Source organism: Vigna unguiculata, chromosome 9 (genome assembly GCF_037176805.1).
Source record: "Vigna unguiculata cultivar grain cowpea cultivar isolate G323 ecotype 2 chromosome 9, ASM3717680v1, whole genome shotgun sequence".
NCBI lineage: Eukaryota > Viridiplantae > Streptophyta > Magnoliopsida > Fabales > Fabaceae > Vigna > Vigna unguiculata.
This window is the reverse complement of record NC_140800.1, coordinates 5,818,786-5,832,934: the sequence shown is the minus strand read 5'-3', so window position 1 is coordinate 5,832,934 and position 14,149 is coordinate 5,818,786. Positions and strand designations below refer to the sequence as shown.

General features: G+C 29.3%; 2 protein-coding genes across 3 annotated transcripts; both read right to left on the bottom strand.

Annotated features, from left to right (window-relative positions):
- Window positions 1-435: 435 nt before the first annotated feature.
- LOC114195904 (uncharacterized) lies at window positions 436-2,470 on the bottom strand. The gene is made up of 4 exons (XM_028086349.2): window positions 2,060-2,470; window positions 1,859-1,973; window positions 1,665-1,779; window positions 436-1,568 (listed from the first exon to the last, which is right to left on the bottom strand). Exons 1-4 carry the CDS (start codon window positions 2,344-2,346, stop codon window positions 886-888), a joined length of 1,200 nt encoding a protein of 399 aa, XP_027942150.1. The 5' UTR covers window positions 2,347-2,470; the 3' UTR covers window positions 436-885.
- Window positions 2,471-7,564: 5,094 nt separating this feature from the next.
- On the bottom strand, window positions 7,565-10,416 carry LOC114196057 (protein PHLOEM PROTEIN 2-LIKE A9-like). Of its 2 annotated transcripts, none has more exons than XM_028086556.2 (4): window positions 10,279-10,416; window positions 9,095-9,174; window positions 7,973-8,340; window positions 7,565-7,789 (listed from the first exon to the last, which is right to left on the bottom strand). In XM_028086556.2, exons 1-3 carry the CDS (start codon window positions 10,330-10,332, stop codon window positions 7,989-7,991), a joined length of 486 nt encoding a protein of 161 aa, XP_027942357.1. In that variant the 5' UTR covers window positions 10,333-10,416; the 3' UTR covers window positions 7,565-7,789; window positions 7,973-7,988. The 2 variants fall into 2 exon arrangements, with proteins under 2 accessions (XP_027942357.1, XP_027942358.1); XM_028086557.2 differs by having other exon boundaries at window positions 7,565-7,775.
- Window positions 10,417-14,149: the final 3,733 nt, after the last annotated feature.

The window sequence follows — 14,149 nt, the reverse complement described above, 5'->3', positions numbered from 1 at the left end:
GAGATCAAGAGTAAGAAAGAGCAAGAATATTGAATCTCTGAAAACACCAGTATCTATGCTGTCATACATCTAATTAAGTCCGATTAAGTACTACAAAGTGAAAGTTTTCTTTTTTATTTTACTTTATGATTCACCCATTTTAATGGAAAATGCACCTTATGGTCTCTTTCTCGGTTGATTACATAATTCTGCAAAGCAAAGGCTAGGGTTAAGGGGGAGCTAACCGTAACTGAAAAGTGATTCCAGTTACCAGATTGAACTTATGACCATAAGAATTTAAGAGGTTCAGATAGCATAAATATAGTACATCTGCCATGTTTGCCCCCACAGTTTTTTAGTTCAATCAGGCCACACATTAAGTTGGGGCATATAAACATTCATTAAGACATTTATTTCTCTTTCCTTTCTCGAATTTGACAATTTCTGAGCCGAATAGAAACAAAACAAAGCAAGCTAATATATACAGACCAATTTTGCAGCAATGATAGAGAAAATCAATGTCACCACCTAAATTTTTACATGCAGAGATGCAGACAGAGAATCCACGTGAGGGATGAAACATCATAGATCAACTAGAATTGCAAAAGCATATATGCTACAACAAGAACGACAAACTACAAACCTGACCCAACAATTGTACCAGTAAACAGATTGGACGGAACTGTCATTGCCCACAAAATTGCCCATCCTCGTAGCTACCCTAGAACCCTAGAACCGCATTGCCCTTCTGAAAAGTTGCCCCTGTTCTGACCACACTCGACATCATCGTACAAATGCATATTTGGTTTAACTTCTTCTGAAGAAATAATCACTTTCTTTATTTTGTCAAGAAAACTAAAAAAGACAATTATGTTCCCCAAATGAAGCTTGCTCCCAAGACATGCACTAAATGGCACCATAACCAGTTCCTCTGGGGTAAAAACAGTAACCTTCATTGATCTGTTGAGATGAACGGCCAAATTTACTAGCCTCCTGAGAAACTCTTAGCCTGACATCTTCTAATTCATATGCTGAACTTGTTTTGTTAGTCTGCAAACACAAACCCAACCTCAAAGACAAATCACATTCCTCCTCCTCCGCAACACTTACAGCAGTTTCTTTCACAATGCTGTGTGGAGAATAATGAAATCTACCACAGGACAAGTTCGCCAAAGGATCCATTCTAGATGGCCCCAAAGCTGGACTAATGACGGGTCTGGCAACAAAGATTGTATCACAGTAAGTGTTGTTACCTAAGTTGTTGATCCGCAGTCGAGGCTCTTGGGCTTGAAAACCATAACACAATGGGTAAACCGAACCCAAGTTCAACGAGGGGTGACTTTGCACTGCCAAGGGTTGGTGATGGTGAACAGCAGCAAAGTTGTTTAACAAAGAGTAGTTATTTAGGCTGGTCTGGTGGTGGCCATAATCCGACACAGGAAGAAAAGTTAAAACATTGCTAGCAGCAACAGTCTCGGGAGAAACAGAACAAGGGTGTTGTTGATTCCTCGATGTAAGGTAGGTCCTGGGGTTATTGTGTCTATCACTTCTTGATGTTCTCACTGGCTTGCAACCAAGGTTAAGAGCAGCTAACAAAAAAAAAAAAAAAAAAAACTGACATTTTATAATTCCTATATGACACAAGCAGATTCCGAAAGTTTTAAATGTGAGATTTTGTTGAGTACCTTCGATACATGGTGGCAAAAGCTGGCCGGTCTCGTTGGTTTCTTCTCTGCGAATGATGGTGTTGATGGCATCGTTGAGGCGGTGGAGGAGCGTGTCAGGGTTAATATACTCTGCCTAAGCAAAGGAAAGAAAAAAGTAAAGAAAAAGATCTAAGAAAAGGCGACATGCATTTTGTGGAAACAGAGAGAAGAACCTCGGAATTGGCTTTGGAGTAGATGATTTCTTCGGCTCTGAGGACAACAACGGGAAGCTTCTCCTGCCACTCCTTGTTGTTCTTAGTAGACAGAGAGTGAAACTCGTTGGCGACCCTAATCGAACAGGTGAGACGCGGTTACGAATCCGAGGGAAAAAATAGAGCATTGAAGAGAAGAAAGAAGAAAGAAAGAGAAAGAACCTGAAAATTTGTCGAATGACGGAACCTCTGAGGGGTTGGTGGCGGTCGCTGTGCCAAGCTCGCCTCATGCACTCGTATGGTCTTGGGCCTGGCCTGGGCATCTTGAAGAGGTGGAAAGTGGAAAATGGAAAATGGAGAAGAGAGAAGAAAATAAGCGTGTTTTGTGTTTTTATGTGTGTTTTGTGGGTTTTTCTTCTCTTCTCTTCTCCCGAGGTGGTATAGAAGTTGATTCTACCTAGGTTTTGGTGCGATGTGTGTGAAAGTTTAGGTCTTGCCTGTAATGGCATAGTTTTGGTCGTGTAGTAGGAGGAGGAAAGAAAGGAGAGAGTAAGTTTCTCATTTTCTTTTCGCAACTCTCTCTCTTTGTCTGACAAATTTAAAAGGTTAAATTGGTGTTGTGTTTTTTGTGTTGGGTTGTTATGTTTTTTCCTTTTAATTATGTTTTGTGTAGTGCCAAAGGGGGGCTCGGGGGGTCAGATCACGCCTGTTGCGAAAAGGAGAGGGGTTGGGTTAACGTCAAAAGCTACCTGGACATTAAACTCTCTCTCTCTCTCACTACTTTCACTTTACATTAACATTTAAATTTCAACTATTTATATTCAAATTAAATATTCTTTTTTTCTTCAAATTATTATAATATATTTAATCTCTATGGTTAATGAAAGTTAATATAATTTTTTTCCTAATATAGGACGTATGAAGTATGTCTTATAGGACAAATAAAGTTTTATAGTATATTAAAAGGTTAAATGTGTTTTTGGTTTCTTAATCTTTAGTAAAAATAAAATTAGTTTGTCTTCGAAATTTTAGTTTAATTTAGTCTTTTAATTTTAGAAATATTTGAATTTAATTTTTTAAATCAAATTTTATCAAGTTTATTTGACGTTTCAAACGTATTTTATAGTAATATTTGACTTGTTAATAATGTTTGATAAAATTTTGTTTCAATATTAGCAAAAAAATATGTTTAAAATGTCAAATAAAGTTAATAAAATTTGGTTAAAAATGACTAATTCAAATATTTCTATAATTATATGATTAAATCGGTGTAAAATTTTAAAAAGAGATTAATTCTAATTTTTATGAGAGTTAAGGGATTAAAATCATATTTAATCCTATATTAAAATATTACTTTCACATGTTATTTGTTTGTTAAGAAAAATAATTTTTATTGTTCGATAAAAAGTATTATGAATTTTTTTTTCTTTACAAATACCATGTAAATGTTGTTCATATGAAAAATAAAGTTTTATAATATATTAGAATATAAATAATTTAGATTAACTGTACTAAATACATTATAATTTAATTTAAGAAAAAAAAAACAATTTTCTATGAGAATTTAAAGACAAAACGTTTTATATTTTTTATATTAGAATAACTTTTTATTTTTTGAAATATTTCTTTGAATGAAGATATGTCAAATAATTACTCCGAATTTTATTTTATTGTTTCATTATCATGGCCAGCTGTGACTCATTCGTACACCCAAAACAATAGAAGATGACAAAACTTATCCAATATCAACTTAGTTATTAAAAAGTATAAAGCTTGCCAAAAGGATCTGGTTTAGCTTTTCGCATATATAATCTTTACAACTCTTTGCTTAAAATCGATTTTATTTATTAAATTAAAGAATGGTCTATGTTGTTTCGAAATTAATTTTTATTTCTGAATAAACTTGCATGTTAACTTTGAAATGTGTGAAATGACTCTATTATATTCAGTTATTTAATTAAGTAAATTAAAATAACCTTTTTCAATGAAATAAATTGATACGAAGATCAATTTAATTTAATTTAAAATTGAACAAGAATTTTATAATATTAGTAATAATAATAATTGAAGACATTACGATTTACTAAAATTAAAATGAAATTAGATTTAATCTAGAAATAGTAAAACAACTAAAATGTTCTTGAAATAAAGATTGAAAGAAAAAATATTTCACTATTCCCGGCAAGTACAATATACTTTGCGATGCAACAAAAAGCAGAGAAAAGGGGATAAGAGATTCATGTTCAACTTAATTTCAAACACATAATATGTCCTCCAACACCTTTTCCTACAAATAGTTATCTTTCACCGATAGAAATTGGTACCTTATTATGGGGTGTTGTAGATCACCTTCCATTAAATAAGAACTTCTAGAAAATAATTATAAAATAGAAATTAGTTTATTTATAAATTAAAACTAATCTATACACAAATTTAAAATTATTTCAAAAATTTCAATTGCACAATATGGGTCCGCTGATAAAGTCAATAGGAACTTATCAAAGAGACTATTTTGAATTAAGTTTTCAGATATATTATCGACTTGGTTAGAGTGACTGGGTCGTGATTAGGCTGACCCTAATCGTAGGCTCATGGAAAAAATTATAAACACAAGTCAAATGTATAATTGTTGAAACTTTTATCTCGCATTAATTACAACATTTATTGTTTTAACCAATCGATTGTACCGATTTTAATATTATTGCACCTTTAACAAATACCCGCCAATCGGTTGACAAACACAAGCACCAAACGGAGAGTAAGGTTGAAGATTTGGAAGACTTGAAAATTGTTTAACTAGAAGTTCAACCCCTACACTAGAAACACCAATAATTAATTGCAAAAATCAATTTTATACTTTTTCTCTTGCTAAAAGTTTATATGAAGAACTTTATTCAAATATATATTTAAAAATATAAATAAATTATAATATACATAAGTAAATGCTTGTCTGATCAGCGAAAGAACACATTTTTAACATTATACAAATTGATACATCTTTCATGCTTATTTTATTGTGTTGCAGAGATTTTTTTTTTCATCTCACATTTGCCAAGAAGATCTTATATAAATCATGTCCCTCAATGATCTCTTAAGGATATAAAGTTGATCTATACCACCAACCATCCTAATATGTCTCTATATCAACATTGGAAGGACTATCTTCCTTATATGGTCTTATACTTTGCTCTTTGACCTATGTTTGATAGGTTAAGCTAATTATTCAGATGTTGCTTGAAGAGGAAATACACATGTGATGTTGAATGCAAATCATATAATGTTGTATGTAGAGTATTTAATGTATTTCTACGTTTATGCATGGATAGACATAAGTTAAAAAATAAAACCTTCTCTGAAGCATAAGAATTTGAAATTATTCTTTTCTTATCAAATTATTTATAAAGAAAATCTTCATGATGAAGAAAGATTAATGATGACAAGAATGTTAAAGCTCTTAAGTAGTGCTTAGCCTTTTCTATGTGAACAAGAACACCATTTGTGTTTGTAAGACATATAAAAAAGTGTTTATCATCATGTACCTATATTAGGCCATTAACATCTTTTAGTTAGCAATATGTGATTTTGTAGATCACACCCATTGTTTTACAAATATAGTTTATCTAAGAATGGTTGGGTATAAAGAATACTAAGTTTTAGTCATTAGTGGTTGTGTTCCAACAATATTTGTGTTTATCTATGAGTCGCTAAGTTCAAAACAATACTTATGTTTAGTCAAAAGTGGTTGTGTTCCAAATAATGCTTCTGTTTAGTTAGAGTGAATATGTTCCAAACAATATTCGTGTTTAGCCAGAAGTGGTTGGATACAAAGAATAGTTGTTGGTTAGTCAAAAGTAGTTAAATTCAAATAATACTTACCTTTTACTTTGCAACATTAGCCTGCATTAATGAAATCTTTATCATGATGATTAAGAACTGAATCTAGTATGAGATTATGAGATGAACCAATATAAAATTACACTGTGTAAATCTCTTTATCTCTTATTCTTTTTAGATTACATGTTATTAATATGAAACTAATCTTTGAAGGAGAGATTTAAAAAAATTATATTTAAAGAAGTATTTTAAACAATCAATTAACTTGAAGTTATGCCTAAATTTATTCATCAGACATAGTGTCTTAGAGAACTTGATTAATAATGTGTTTATTTAGTGTTAAACTTCGTTTGTTTGTATTTATAGGCGAAGATTTGTAAAAGGTGCTTGACCATCTCAAAACATGATTCAATATTCCCCTTTTTGTGTTTTTAGTTTGTTTTCACAATTGGTATCAAAGCTTAGCCTCTAAAGGATTAAGCTTCGTTTGAAGGGATGATCCACATGATTGGCAGGGAACGCTTGCAAAATAAGTCAAATACACAAAAAGGTAGGTTTAAATTGTGAATTAATTTTCTTAAAATTTTCAAAAAGTTGAATATAATGGAATGTAGATAGACACAAGTTTTAATTTGAGATAGATAATTTGTCTGAAACTTAGTTTTAGAAGCTCTCATTCTTTTGTTAGAGTAATTTTAATAACTTGCAATTTTAGCTTGAGTTTAAAGGAACGAAAGATTTATGCTAAAGAATTTTATACCAGTTCCTCTTTAAAAACAAACTATGTTCAATTCTTGATCAACTAATTAAGTTCCACTAGGCATACTAATGTTATGAAGATACAACAAATTATTCTTTGGAACTCAAACACACTTGTTTAGAAAACTCAAGTATTGTTTGGAACGCAACTACTCCAGGCTAAGACTTGATCTTTTTTGGAACATAGTCACTCATGATCAAAAAGATTTTACAAAGAAATGTGAACTAAATGATCACACAATTCGACTCATTAGATAAAGAAATAACGTCTTTCGATGGATGCAAGGTTTATGTACTCTCATAGATTGCTAGAAGAACACAAACAATGTTCTTGTGAAGCTTATGCCACGAAAAGCTTTGAGCAAGAATATTGACAACATTTTGACAAATCTAAATCACATTTTTTCTTCAAATTGGAAGACTTCTTTATATAGGGTGTTGAGAAAGAGTTACAATAAATCTTTTACAACATGTTGAGAAGCTTCATCAGGTCTTCACCTTCAAGAAGTTCAAATTGTTGTTTGTTCACGTAGAGACGTAAAGATACATTAAATGTGCTTTATGTAACATCAAATACTTATACATTAACAACATCTTAATATGACATGATTATCATGCCTAGTTTAGAGAGCTTTCACTCAAATTGGAGTAAAGTATAGGACCACACTCTTTAGAAAAAGAGGGTTAGAAATTGCTTTCTCATTCCACCATACTTGCTCCATAAAGATCCAACACTCTTTCACTCACCTCGTACAAAAATAATCAAGAAAACTTGTAGAAAAAAATGAATTAGAAGATTTAGTGGTGGAGGTTATTTATAGATGGAAAAGATTGTATAGACGATTTATAAGAATTCCTTATACTAGTTACTAATTATATTTATGGTTAAATGTATTTTTAGTTTTTGAACTTTGACACAAAATTGGAATTTGTTGTTGTTTGAAACTTTGATACATTTTGGTTCTCAAAGTTTAGAAATGAATGAAAATATTCTTTTTAACCTAATTACGTTAAATTTTTTTTCATATCAAACACATTTTCTAGATGACGATAGAGAGAAAATATGTCAAAATATATAAACAACTCAAATGTTAGCATGAAATGTGTTTTTTAACTTAAAAATAAAGACATGAATGATTTATTAAGATATCTTATTACTATTACTAATTGTATTTAATGAATAATCTCTGGAAATGAGTTTATTACACTCAAATATTATATTCTAGTTTGGCACACCAACGAATGAGCTCATGTCTTGTTTCTTATGAAGGATTTTTGACATTTGTTTTTATCCTAATCACGGAACCTTCCATTCCATGTCAAACTCCATTTCCTCGTCTTTGACCTTCATCGACAATCCTTTACCATATAAGAAATACAACTAATACGATCACAATTACAGTCAAAAATTTAAAAAAACTTGAGATTGAGAAAGAAAAAGATTTTAAATATGAGCAAAATGGAATATTTATTAGAGTAAATATTTATTTGTATAAATGTTGAGGTGTGAGTTGAACTTAGTGGTGTAGAGAATAGACATACCAAGGTGTTGAAGTTATTAGAGAGGTAGAGGTTGGACCACAGCTTTGATAATTTCAAGGCCTCCCTTCCATTTTCCACTCCACACTTCATACAGTCCAAAATGAAGATCTGATGGGCCGACCACATGAATCGCAAGTGGTTCGGAGGGAATCACAATGTTCTGACCTGGACTTAGGTTGTTCACTTTAAACTTATATTTTCCCGTTTTTCCGATTTTAGCCATCACGAGAACATCTGTGCCATTCCATCCAAATCCTTCTTCTTTAACTTTCACCTCAAATGAAACAGAATATGTCATTGCTTTTGTTATGTGTACCACGCCCGATACCTCCAACCATGAAACCTGTGTTAGCTCCGCAGGGCCTTGCCTAAAATCATAACCAAGTTCCCCTCAAAATTAAGCTCAATGTGTATGTATCATGATAAAAATTCCAAGGTACAATATGACTCAAATTTTAACAGACATAGATTTTAACATGTAGCATTTACAAAAGATTACCCAAATATTGATATGTGTAACAGACCTAAATTTTAACATTAAGTACCTACAGACAATATTGATATTAATATAAGGGAAGCATCACATTAGGTTTGATTAAACAAATAGAAGCTCAATTAAGTCAATATTTGTTGGAAAAATCCAAGTGTGAGTCAAAGTCTCATATTAGGTAAAAAACACAAACTTCAACACTATATAAGATGAAAGAATTATAAATCCATTGTTTTAAGATTTTTAGTTAAATATTGTGTCAAATATCTTTTATGCGTTAGACTTAATCCATCTAGAATCCGATTTAATGAAAAAATAATATAGAAAACAAAAAATATCAAAAGAAATATAATAATTTGAAGAAGATTGTATTTTATTCTTAAGTTAAATTAGAAATTATTTTGTCCTAACACGTTACAAAAGTTATATAAAATATCATTTCTTTCAAAGAACTTATATTATAGTCTATTATAGAATTATGTTGTCACATAAAACTAACTCAAACCAAGGATTAACTACTTTATTTATAACATTTAAAGACGAAATATAGTTTTTTAGAATAATTAAAGACAAAAAAAATACTTTAAACATTCTTAAAATAACAACGTTGTTCATATAATCACAATACTCACTCTGGTATTTTCCAGTATCGAGAATCATTTCCCCAAACAATGTTGAGTCCTCTCGGAAGTATTTCGAACTTGTCGCCATCCTGCACATATTCTTATTATTACAGCCAAGTATAGTTAAGGATAATATATATCTTTAATATTTATTTATTTATCTATCTATCTATCTATATATATATATATATATATATATATATATATATATATATATATATATATATACACGTGCATCAATAATTTTCTGAAACTTGAATATTGATTTCAGGTCTTGTTATATGTGCACGTAAGTATCAAATGAGTGTGCGCTTTTGGTTTAGGAGGAAAAAAAATAATTTTAATTTTGTATACATAAATTCATTTCAGTTTTAGTACTTGTATTAATTAAAATAAAAAAATGTTCCTTGTGTTTTAACAAAATTTTAAAAATAGAAAATAGCAATAAAATGGTTACCTTTATAACTCAAGGAAAAAACCCGGTCTGAGTAAATTGATCGCTAAACACTTTTAGGACAAAAATAAAAAAATAAAAGGAAAAAATATACTAAACAAAGTTTTATACAATAAAAAAATAATGGTTTTGTAAATAAAAAAAAAGTTGTCAGAAAGAAATTATACTAAAGAGAATTAGAGAGATTTCTGAAGGAAGATTAATTATTGATATAGTTGATAGATATCCCGTGATAATAATATAATTATAAAAAATAATTAAACTAGTCTATTTACAAATAAAGGAATTGATTTTGGAAAAAAATGCTATAAAAAAGTTTCTATAAATAAATTTAGACATAAACTAATTTTAATTTATAAAAAGACTATTCTTTCTTATTATCGTCTTGAGAATTGCACATATATAAAAGTTTATTTTCCTGAAGCAAATTGTTTTTTTTTTTTGAAATAAAAGTTATAAGAACCTATTTTAAAATGGAAAAATGTTTAATTAAACTAAGAAACAATGAATAAAAATAATAGTCCCTAGAAAGAAAAACTAACTTCTTAAGAAACTTTTTTACTATTGTACATATAAACTCTCGTTTGAAAAAAAAAACATCTTGTGTTGTTGATCCTAAATTCTTAGTTGGTAAACAAAAAAACAATACACACATATACACACACACATATATATATATATATATATATATATATATATATATATATATGAGTATGGAAAAGAAAAGATATATACTTGCCTTTATCATTATGTAGCTCTTGTCAGAGGTGTGATGAGGCTTCTTGAAAGGCATTGTAGAAAAACTGCAAAAAAAATTGAAAAAGTTGTATCTTTCTTCTCTTTTCTTTGTTGTGTACTTTCTGTGAGCGAAGAAGAAGTGAGGGAGTTTATATAGATAAGAAGGAAGAGAAAGAGAATAAATTAATATTATTGAAATTGAGGAGAAGAAGAATAAAGTTGAATTCTATGGAGAAAAAAAAGGGAAGGAATAATAGAACAAGTTGAACACAAGAAAGAAAATGGCATCAACTTTTTAAAAGAGGATCACCAAGCCTATCAATAACACCTTTTTTTTAGAATAAAAGAATAATAAATTGTACGTACGATGCATGATAATAAGTTTTTATTTATTTATATTTTGACAAAGCTCCTAAATAACTTTCAATTAAGTTCTTAAAGTTTTTATAAATTTAAAGAAACATCACGGAATCTGAATAACCTTAGTTTATAGTTTTCATTGAATAGTACAGGAGAGTGTGAAAACAGCTGAAGAATAGAGACTAACATTATGTATTAAAATGATTTGACAGTTTTCACAAAGTTTCGTTTAATGATGTGTAGGAAAGCATTTTGAAAAATTATCATTCATGTACTTTCTATCAAATGATGCAAACGAAAAATTGAAAATTTTTTAAAACATAATTTAATCATCTATTTTTTATTAATTATTTTGTTTTTCATAAGTTTTCATCTTTAAGCTTGTGTATGTTGACTTGGAGAAGTAAAGATGCTTTAAGTATGTTTAATGCAATATTAAATGTTTTATAATTTGTTACCAAAAACACTTAATTTGTAAAGATACATGATTTGTTGTGTATATAAATCATTGTCATCATATAAAACATATTTGTTATGAATTAATGATTGTGTATTGATTTGATACATCTAGTCATATGATTGATATTTATATGATTCAATACTCTTTATGTAAATATTTGTATCAACTAAATTTGTTTCCTTCATGGATTACATATTGCATATATAAATAGGATTCTTCATATCAATAATAACAAACAAATGAGTTGCTCATTCTTCTCTCATTCTCTATTATCCTCTATTGTTTATTCTTCCTCTCCTCCTTCTCTCTCTTATTAGTTTTGTTTTATAACACGTTATCACAATGCTCTAATCAATTGAGGACTAGTGGAAGTTTTTTCTCTCTAACGACAGTGTTCTGCGTGTCTCAATCCAAGTTCTTTCTAATTCTTTCTCATTTTATAATTTTACCTTATATTCTTTCTCTTGATAAGAATTGTTTGACTTTATCAATTTTCATCTTCGTCTTATTATTTTTATTTTTATTATTTTGATGATTCTTATTATTATTTTGATGATGATGATGATGATAATTATTATTATTATTATTATTATTATTATTATTATTATTATTATTTTATGTGCTAGTTCTAAACACGTGAAAACATTGTAAAATTTGGATTTGTGACCCTTGATATTACAAGGAATAATTCTTTATATTGGATTTTAAATATTGAAATACATTTAGATGCAATGGATATTGGAATACCATTAAATAAAGAAATAAAGCATCTAAGCAACTAATTTGCTCATGCGACAAAAATATTGTGAAAAGAAATTTCACAAATATTATGAATTTATTTCATACCTATGTATGACTGACTCGACAAAGCCATAAAGCTTTTGATGAAAAATTATGAGATCCACCTAATCTGCTTCATTCCCATAAGTGAATGTCGTAATCAATATTATTAATTTATTTCATGCCTTTGTATGGTTGAACAAAACAATGAGCTTTTGATAGAAAATCATGAAACCTGTCCAAATTGGTTCTGCTCCATTCCTAGAAGTGAATGTAGCAACATTTGATTTATATTTTCATGATCGTGATATTGATTATGAGCATGGTTATAAAAAAAATTTCAAAGACACATTTTGTCACCAGAAGTGGCACAATAATGTGAAAAAGGAAAAAAAATGTGAAAATATTGACAAAAAGATGAAAGTATATATTATCATTACGGTGGTAAAGTTCATTTGAGTTGTACTTATTGTACACCAAAGCATCTTAAAAATAATGAGAAGAACATAGAAACACACTTTGCTTATGAAGATGGTGATTATGATTATGGCCATATGGGTGCTACTCATCTTGATATTATTATTTTCTTTGCTAAAGAAAATGGAAGCATTGATCACCTCATTGATTATGAAAGTGTTAAAAAAAATCTCATATTAATATTTATGTCTATATGAAAAACGAATGTTTGCACTAGTACCAAAGGATATGTGTCTTATTGATAGTGCAACAACTTATACAATTCTCAAGAGTATTATTTATAATACTACAAATATATTTGAAGACTCTATAAGAGCTATTATATTTCTACCAAGAAGTTGAATAGAAACTTATTAAGTTTCAAGGATAAATAATTTGAGATGAATGCTCTTTGAAGGGCAAAGTCTTATTTGAAATTAGAAATTGAGTATTTAAATAAAGGTATTTTTATACGTCAAGAGACTTATATAATTAAGGTGCTTAAAATATTCTAAATGGACAAGTCATTTCCATTATGCACTCCAATAGTTGTGAGGTCTTTAGATGTTGATAAAGACTCTTCTTAGACTTCAAGAAAATGATAAAGACCTTTTTGGTCCAGAAACACCATATCTTAGTGTCATAGAAACACTAATGTATCTTGCTAATTATACTCGATCTAATATTGTATTTGTTGTAAATTTGTTAAGCAAGATATAGTTCTTCAACTACAAGAAGAAAATGGTTTGGAGTAAAACATAAGGGTACTGCAAATATGAGCTTATTCCATCCAAATGATTCAGATTCAGACCAATGGATTATGTATATGCATGTTATTTTACATATTCTCACAATGTCACAATGGTTGATCATAAACAAGATGTTTGTTCACATGTGGTAGCACAATGGTTTCATGAAGGTATATGAAACAAATCATAGAAGCAACATCGTCTAATCGTACAGAATTACGAGGAAAGTTGTGAATATGTTTGGTTAAGGTCTATAATTCAACATGTGCAAGAAACTTGTGACTATCCCCGACAAAGATGGAATCAACAACCATATATGAAGACAATAGTGTATTGTTCAATTGAAAGGATGATATAGATATCCAAAAATTCATTCATGTGAAAATATGGCAAGTCTATTTATGAAGTTTTTGCCAAGAAGAACTTTTGTGCAAATGATTCACAAGTTCGGACTCTGTCACCTTAATGATGTAAGTTTACATAACGGGGAGAAATAGAATATGTGATGAACAATATTGTATTAAAGAATACAGAACGTTGTACTCTTTTTCCTTCACTAGGTTTTTTTTATCCCAAAGAATTTTTTCTAGTAAGGTTTTAACGAGACACATTCTTTTATCAATGGACATTCAAGGGGGAGTGTTATGAATTAATGATTGTCCATTGATTTGATACATTTACTCATATGATTGATACTCATATGATTCATAACTCTTTATGTAAATATTTGTATTAACTAAGTTGATTTGTTTCCTTTATGGATTACGTACATATTGTATCTATAAATAGGACTCTTCATATCAATAATAACAGACAAATGAGTTGCTCTCTATTCTCTCATTCTCTATTCTCTATTGTTTATTCTCTTTTCCATTATCTATTATTCTTACTGTTATTCGCTTTATTTCATAACAATATTCATATTTTATAGGTTGTTGTCAAATACTTAATTAATACTAGAGTTGTTGGACTTTTTCTAACAAAACTTCTCTAAGAGAAGACACAAGGCTCAACTCAAGATGAAGCTTATAACAAGACATAAATTCAAAAAATTAATTTTCTAGACT